Source organism: Rhinolophus sinicus, linkage group LG03, assembly GCF_036562045.2.
Source record: "Rhinolophus sinicus isolate RSC01 linkage group LG03, ASM3656204v1, whole genome shotgun sequence".
Lineage (NCBI taxonomy): Eukaryota > Metazoa > Chordata > Mammalia > Chiroptera > Rhinolophidae > Rhinolophus > Rhinolophus sinicus.
The window spans coordinates 5,016,303-5,024,397 of record NC_133753.1 but is presented as its reverse complement, the minus strand read 5'-3'; the positions used below and the strand labels follow the sequence as shown (position 1 = coordinate 5,024,397).

The 8,095-nt window shown below is 60.5% G+C and overlaps 1 protein-coding gene across 5 annotated transcripts in view; it reads right to left on the bottom strand.

Moving 5' to 3' along the window:
* Positions 1-317: 317 nt before the first annotated feature.
* Positions 318-8,095, bottom strand: part of CCDC85C (coiled-coil domain containing 85C) — a 77,477-nt gene continuing 69,699 nt past the window's right edge. For 3 of the 5 annotated variants that reach the window (XM_019751581.2, XM_019751582.2, XM_019751583.2), the window contains 3 exons: positions 5,131-5,226; positions 4,249-4,347; positions 318-3,502 (listed from right to left, as the gene is read on the bottom strand). In XM_019751581.2, the coding sequence (XP_019607140.1) occupies positions 3,413-3,502; positions 4,249-4,347; positions 5,131-5,226 (285 nt within the window). In that variant the 3' untranslated portion in view covers positions 318-3,412. The remainder of the gene's footprint in view (positions 3,503-4,248; positions 4,348-5,130; positions 5,227-8,095) is intronic. The other 2 variants (XM_019751584.2, XM_074326948.1) reach the window with 1 other exon arrangement.

Sequence of the window (8,095 nt, the reverse complement as noted above, 5' to 3'; positions counted from 1 at the left end):
CTCCCGGGCAGCACCCTTGTGGACCAGCCTCCCACGCCCTGTGCCTGCTTGGCTTTCTTCAGAGGAACCGGGATTTGCAAACCACTTTGGAACTGTCAGCTGTACCTGCATAGACACGGGTTCCTGGGTTAGACAAGGGATTGCATTTGAAGTCCTTCCCCTCTCTGGCCCGTGGCTAGGCAGAGGCCACTGGAGTAGCAGTGAGCGGTCTCCACTGCTCCCACCCAGCTGACTCCCCGTGCGAGGCGTTCGCAGGGGCCACGGCGCTCTGCCCCGGCATCCCCACCACCCAACACAAGCACTGCACACCCAGCACGGAGGCTTGCAAAGAGCCTTTATTTCTCTAGCGCAAAGTATACACTATCACAATCTTCTGGTGCTCCTTTTACTAAAATAGTTCAAATCAGTGTTTTTACCACACTATCAAAAGGTTCTATTTCTTTTTCTCTCCCCAAATCAAAGTGGTTCAATACAAGGTAGAAACGGGCACAGCAGTCCACAGCCCCCAGCTCTGCCCGGAGCGGCTGGCCCAGCTCTCAGGCTGTCACGTCCTACAGAAAATAGAGCATGGCTGCCGGCGGGGATGGGGACCAGACAGAGTTCCAGCCCATTCCAGAAAGCAGCAGATTCTGGCCCCACATTATGAAAAATATACACCTCTACCGCTCTGCAGTCATGCATTGTTTGTTTCTTTAAAAAAAAAAAAAAAAAAAAATCAGTAGTATTTTGTTTCCTCTCAAGTTTTCAAGGAAAAAAAATGAAAGGTCACTTTTTTCTCTTTAAACACTGATGTGTAGCTAATCGGATAAAAATGTGCCACCCTAGAAAATGTGCTCAGCAGATTTCAATTCCAGGCTAGAAGGGTGGTCTGCGTCACAGTGGGAACTGAAGCCACAGCACAGGTGTCACACTGGCTTCAAGAGCTAGAATCAGAGTATTTGCAGAGGAGGAAAGGGACCTTTATGAAAGGATACCGCATCCAGCAACATGTCCCCCCCACCAGGACCTTTGGGAGCTAAGGCTCCAGAGGGGAAGAGAGTCACCCAGTGTCACCTTACGCACTCTCCCTGTTAGTGGCAGAGCTGGGACTCCCCTGAGCTGGCCCCTAACTGCCCCCATGGTGAGGCCCCTCTGAACCCCTCCAGCCTGTGGGCTCCCCCCACAACAACGCATTGTATCCTGTGTGGGGTCAGGCAGAGATGCTGCTGGCTTTGTTTTTTTAACAGCTTACACTAGTGAGATGACTGTCACAGGGACAGTTGTGTCCTCGACAGCCATCCCTGTGCAGTGTTGGCTCAGGGACAAGAGCCATCTCCCGGCTCGCTCTGCCTCCATGGCAGACACACTGCACCTGACCCCTGGACAGCACTGCAGCCTGAGGGACAGGGTCACTTCCCTCCAGTGGGGAGGGTCCCTTTGCGGCTGTTCCCAGGGTCAGTTTGCAGGTCTGCAGCTACCAGGAGCCCTGCCTTATTGCTTATTTTCAGTCGTGGCAAAGTCAATGACCCAAACATGACGAGTGGGCTCCCAGATGTGATTCCCACCCAAAGTGGATCCATCCGCCCTAAGCTGCTCTGTGGTTCTTTGGACTCCAAGACCAGAGGGGCCTCCGCCCCCAGCTCCCTGCCCACTGAGGCAGGAGTCACCCAGTGCCGTGACCAAGGATGTTCACCCCACTGCCAGTGCACAGCCCGTGACAGGGAGATCACCACCTGCCGCGACGGCAGGCGCCCTCCAGAAAAAGCCGATAGATCCTGTAACACCCAGGGCAAGGGCAACGTGGCTGTCACTGTCGGCAGTACCACTTAGCCCTCCCTGGGCACAAGGAGGGTCACGGGCTTTCCCGTGCGTGGACGACCCAAGGGTGCCAATGGCAAATAGGTGGGAAGCAGGGCAGCCCCTCCCACCCCCTGCCTGGTCCCCACCCCTCAGCTGGGCCTGGACGAGGTCCGACAACCTCGGGCTCTGCAAATGCCGGCCGCGTGAGGCCGGCCGCGTGAGGCCGCACGCAGCCCTGTCCCGCTGTGCGAGGGACTCCACAGAGCAAGGGGACAGCATTCACGGGGGCCTATCTGCCTGCCTTCCAGGTTCTGGGATCTCACTTGTAACCTGCTACAGATCTCCTAACCCCTCTGGGCCTCATTTTCCTCATGTTTTTAAGTTTATATACCGCACTTTACAGTTTCTACATGGTCATTTACACTGACGGTCTCATTTGATCCCCAGAGCGCTTTACGGAAGGCCTCATGGCCCCATTCTACAGCAGAGGGCACTGAGGCTCAGAGCGCAGGGGACCGCACCCGAGGAGGCAGCAAATAGCAGAACTCAGCTGGGGCCTCAGCTCCCCAGCCCCCAACTCCGTGGCCGCTCCAGCAGGTGGACGCCATTGGCTCACGTGCTGTGAACGAGGACACAGGCTGGTGACAGCTGACAGCCTCTAACCATGAGTACGCTGAGGCATCTGAGACCTCATTTTGCACCAGGGGCCTAGACAGGCTGAGTGACTTGCTAAAGGTCACAGCAAATGAAAGCCAGAGCCACAAGGAGGGCAGAACTTGTCACTGTGGCCAAGCTGCTCTGTCCGCAGTGCCCCAAGATGGACCAGGGTCTGGGGGGCCCAGCCGTGGCCCAGTGCTACCCATCCGGGAGAGGCACATGCGCTCAGCCCAGGGACCCTGCCCTTGGCCTGCTACGTCCCTGGCCCATCATGTGACCCACGGAAATGAAGATGCCTCAGACTCTGGGCAGGAGGGGCCGGAAAAGGGCACAAGCTGGCACCGGGCGGGGCGCCACTGTAGAGGGGGAGAGGAGGGGTGGAAGCATGAACTCTGAAAACAAGTAGCAGCTGGCAGGAGGGGCCACAGGAAGAGCCTCAGGAGCCTCTGGCCAGCCACGGACAGGAGTCCCTTGTCTGTGCCTCCCGGGACCCAGTGCTTGGGGAGCCAGCGTTCAGGTCACAGCAGGTGGGGGATAAGTGGTGTCCCCAGCGTCACGTCCAGCTGCCAGTGGCCTCTGTCCAGTGCGGGTGGCAGCCAGGGGACGGAGGGCTTGATGAGGTGCCCCTCCACCAAGGGCTGGGAATGGCCTGGCATGGTTCCTGGGCCTGGCCTCAGAGCAACCTTCAGTTCTCGCCAGTGGAGCCTGAAGCCCAGGCCCTGGGGTGGGAACGGTGCTGTCCGGGCCACTGAGCTGCAGGAAACAGCCAGCAGCTTCTCGTCTCCCGTTTGCTGGTGTGTGAGACGTGGGAGGTGGAGGCCGGCCAGGAGTATGTCGGGCCCATGGCAGCCGGGCCACGGCAAGCAGCGTCCTATGTACAATTCATCACAGAAGAAGACAGTGGCTGGGCCACAGGGCCTGCCACTGCCTCTGAGGACCTCGGGCAGGGACAGTCCACGTCCATGGAGGAAAGGCCCTACAAGGGCCCCTTGAACTGGTTCCCAGACAGGTGCTGCCGGATGGAGGGCTTAGAGCTGGCGGCATCGCCCAGTTTTCTCCAGACCACCTGCGGACAGAGGAGAGACGTGAGTGGCAGGCCCGCCGAGCCCACCCGCTGGCCTGTGCACACATTCTGCCTCATTGCTCTTCAAAGTCACTACGTCCCCAGAGCCATGGGCCAGAAGGGGAAACTGAGGCCCGGAGACACTCAGACTAGGTCTTTGCACATCCACCCTCACGGTCACACCTGCCATCCTGAGCAAGTCACCCCTGGGGTGCAGGCTCGGCCTTGCGACTGTCCAGTGGAGCCCATGGACTCAGGAGGGGGCTTGAGGGCATTCAGAAGACCCACCCCACAGGGGGCCCTGGTTCAGCCCCTGTGAGTCACCCTCTCGTGCTGGCCCCTGCCAGGGTCCAGAGGTGGGACGTGTCAGTGAGGTGGGTCGGGGGCACATTCTCCCTTCCCGGCAGCCTCAGCCCTGCAGGCTGTCAGAGTGGAGGGTCCTGCCGGCACCCCCAGTCTGAGCACCTGTGCACCCACCAGGGGCACCAGCCAGCTGGGAGGCCAGGAGCCAGACACCTGGGACCAGGCAGAGGGTGAACAAGACCAGTCCTGGGGGTCCACAGGGTGCACTCCCAGGGTGGACAGAGACCAGGGACCCCATTCTCTGGCAGTGGGGTGAGTCCAGGCCGGGGCTCCCAGCCCCAGTGCCTCCTCCCAGCCCCCCAGGTCACCTGACCCACACTCCCAGGGTCAGGCCAAGGCACCCCCGCCCCGCCGCAGCCCCGCCCCCAGCCCGCGAAGTGCCTCACGTTGCACATCTCACGGACGATGGCCTTCTCCTTCTCGCTCAGGTCCTCCTCACAGCGGTCCTGGAGCTGCCGGTCCAGGTTCTCGTGGACCTCCAGAACCTGCAGGGCACAGGTCAGGGTCAGGGCAGAGGCCACCAGGCGGGCCTTGCCCTGCTGCAAACAGGAGCCGAGGACACTGAGCCGCTGTGCCCCAGGGTCAGGGACGTGGACAGGCCTGAAGGGCAGGTCGTCCTTTGTCACTTTGTGTCCTCTCACCCCAGGGACACTGCAGACACCACACGAGGGAAGCCGCACTGGGGGCAGAGCTGAGGATGGGTCGGCTGGGAGCAGGGACCACCCTCGGACAGGTGGACTCACTCCAACCCCGGGCCCCCACTTGTGCTTACTGGGCAGGGCTGAGGACCCTTCACTGCACACAGGTAAAGGGATGGGGGGCACAGCAGAGGGAGATGTGCCCCAGGAGAAAGCACCGCCTCGTCGAGACCTGCCCCTGGAGGCCCTGAGGTGAGGCCGCTACACCTGGAGGACAGGCTGGGCCTGGGAGGCCTGGGCTGCCGTCCTATCCCGAGTCCTGACCATGCCTCTCACCTCGAGGGAGTGCCTGCCCTCCCCCACCCCCCAGGCCTCAGTTTCCCCCGTTGCAGGCATGGCAGACATGTCACTCACTGGCTACCACCATGCGGCACCTGAGTCCCTCCCCTACAGTGCTCCAGGCGGTCACAGCCATCCAGTCTCCCACACACAGATGAAAGCCCCACCCTGCTGCTCAGATGCCCCCAGAGAGGGCAAACGTAGGGTCCAAGGTCCCATGTCCCGCAGTGCCCAGGGAGCGGGCTCCTGAGGGAGGGGGAGCTGGGCAGGTGGGCAGGGCCTGGCCCTCACCTTCATCGCATGCACGACAGCCTCGGGCTTCTGTCCTGCAGGGCTGTAGCCGGCGGAGGGGGGCGAGGGCAGCTCAGGTACCGGGCAGGCCGGGCCCTGTGGGAAGGAATTCCGCAGCTTAGCTCACCCTGAGTGGCTCTCAGGAGGCAGCCACAGGTGTGACCAGCGCTGAGCCAGGTCCCTGATTCTATGGGGCCAGGGGCCAGGCAGGAGGAAATCGGGGTGGGGTAGGTGATGGGGGAGAGAGGCAGGTATGAGGCGCAGGCCAGAGCTGAGGGGCAGCGCCTCCAGCCACCATGCCCAGCAGGCTCCTCGCACAGAACACATGGAAGGAAGCACGTGCCACTCAGGGCAGAGACGCACAAAGGTCACCAGCAAACACCAGGCGGCTGGACTCCGAAGCCCCTCACACTCTCCACGCCACCCAGTGGGTGACTCGACTCCACTCCACCCCCAGGACAGTCTCTTCCAGGCTCGAACCCTGCCTCCCAGCCCTGTGCAGCCACCTGGCCACCTAATTCAGCAAACACTCTAACTGGTAACTCGCACATCAGCCTGGGAGCAGGGGGTGGGGAGCCAGACTCCCAGCACCCACCCGCCTACGGCAGAGGCCAAGTGTCTGCCCAAGGCCCTCCAGTTTCTCCCCATAAGGGTCACTGGCCCAAGTGGCCAGGGTGCCTTAGGCTGCAGGGGGACCCCGGGACTCAGGGCCCCACTAAAGAAGCCCACAGACAAGGAGGCCTGGAGGGTGGAACCCCAGGGGCCAAGAGGAGCCAGCAGGTCAGAAGACGGTGGGAGTGGGCCTAAGGGGAACCGGACAGAAACATCCAGAGTGCCCCAGCAAGCTGGTGAGCACTGATCAGGGACAAGCCCTCCAAGCCGGGTTCTCGAAGGCCCTGCCCTCTCTGAGTCTGTTTGCTTCGCATCAGTGGGCCCCATGACTCCTCCAGCGTCTGGGCAGATGTGGTGAGCTTGGCTAAGGATCCTGCCCATCCAGGCTGCGCTGTGCAGAAACCATCATGGCCCAGAACCTTGTGCCCAGCAGCCAAGGCCCCTGCACTCTCCTCCTCTGCCTGCCTGGCCTACACCTGCTTCCAGGGCCTCCACGGAGGCCGGGACCCACAGCCTTGGGGGCAGAGAAAGCTGGGCTTGGGCAAGGCTCTGCTGGCTGTGACTTGAGGCAGGGTCCCCGACCACGCTGCCTGGGTTCCCTCATCTGGACAACAGAAAGGGTCCCTGTGTCCTAGGGTGTGTGCAGAGCCCTGGGACGCTGCCCAATGGGTGTTCCCCTAACTTCACCCCAGGCTGCCCAGCCCCTGGTGCCCAGGCCAGATATGTCATGTGGGGGAATCAAAAAGATCTGGGGACCCTGGGGGAGCTGGCAGCAGGTGGAAAGCAGGCCACACGCATAGGTGCACTACATGAGGCAGAAGGCTGCACTCCCCGGACTGGCCAGGAGGGGGCGACCGCCACACACGTACTGCCAGAGTGCCTGACCCTTGCCACCTCTGGACTCCTGTCCTGTCTGTACCTGGGACTCCCTGAACTGCCTGCTCTGTAAGGGGGCTTACTCCAGGAGCAAAGGCAGGAGGAAGCCAGGAGTGGCCAGGGAAGGCTGTGCGATGCAGCCCTTTCCTGGTCCGCCTCGCCAGGCTGCCAGTGAGAGAGTGGCCACGGTATCCTACAAAGGAAGCCACCACTGGACAAATAATACGTACGAGGAGCAATGGCATGTAGTCAGGACTGCCACCTCATGGCTATTCCCCAAGCACAGCTCACTGGAAGGCCTCCTCATGGGGGGGCGGGCCACTGAGTAGTCAGTGACACGTCCTGCCTCCTCTGCCCACTGAGTGGTTAACACGACCCTCTCGGCAGATGCTACCTTTTTACATCCCCATTTTACAGGTGAGGAGGGTGAGGCTGGATGACTTGCCGAGGCCAAACAGCTAGTAAACAATGGGGCTGGGCCTCGAACCCGAGCCTGTAGGACTCCAGGGCTGATGCCAAAAGTGGGGAGACCAGCACATACCCAAGAACTGAAAACCTATGTCCCCACAAATACCTGTCCAGGAGTGTACACAGCAACACTAGTCACATACAAAACATGGAGACAACCCAAATGCTCAGCAATGGTGAACAGATAAACAAAATGTGAGTCCATACAGTGCAATATTATTCGACAGTAAAAGGGAGTGAAGCCCTGATCCATGGACCTCGAAGACACTGCTATAGTGAAAGGAGCCAGTCACAAAGCACCAGTCGTTTATCAGAGGACTCCTTGTATGTGAAATGTCCGGAACAGGCAAAGCTGTAGGAGCAGAACGTCCACTAGCGGTTGCCAGAGCCGGGAGAAGGCAGAATGTGGAAGGATGGCTTACGGGGACGGGGTTTCTTTGGGGGGCGATGAAATGATCTCAGGATGATTGCACAAACCTGGGAATACACTAAAAACCACTGAATGGTATGCTGAAAAATAAAGTTAATTGATAAAACAGTGGGGAGACCAGCTTCCCTGGGGAGCTGGCAAAAAGCCTTGACCTCCTCGCAGAAGGCTGATGGGTACAAACCTCCTCCCTCTGCTGACAGCTCCTCCCATGGAACCCTGAGTCCAGAGTCCAGCCGGGGTCCTCCTGCAGCCCAAGGCAGAAGCCCTGTACCCTGCCCCACAGCCACCTGGGCCAGTGACCCTTGTGGGGGAGAAGCTGGGGAATCCCTGGGCAGACACTCAGCCTCTGACATAGGTGGGCAGGGGGTGAGCGAAGTGGGTAGGTATGGAGGTGGGGACGTTGGGGACAACCAGCCTGGCAGGGACGGCGTGTCCCCATCAGAGTCACCTGCTTCCCCTGGGGACCCTCTGACTCATGGACTGTCTGCCCTTGCCATCCCCTGGGATCTACAGGCAGCTTTACAGAGGACATGCCCAGGTGTGGAAGAGCCTATGCCCCCGGCAGCGTCCAAGCAAAGA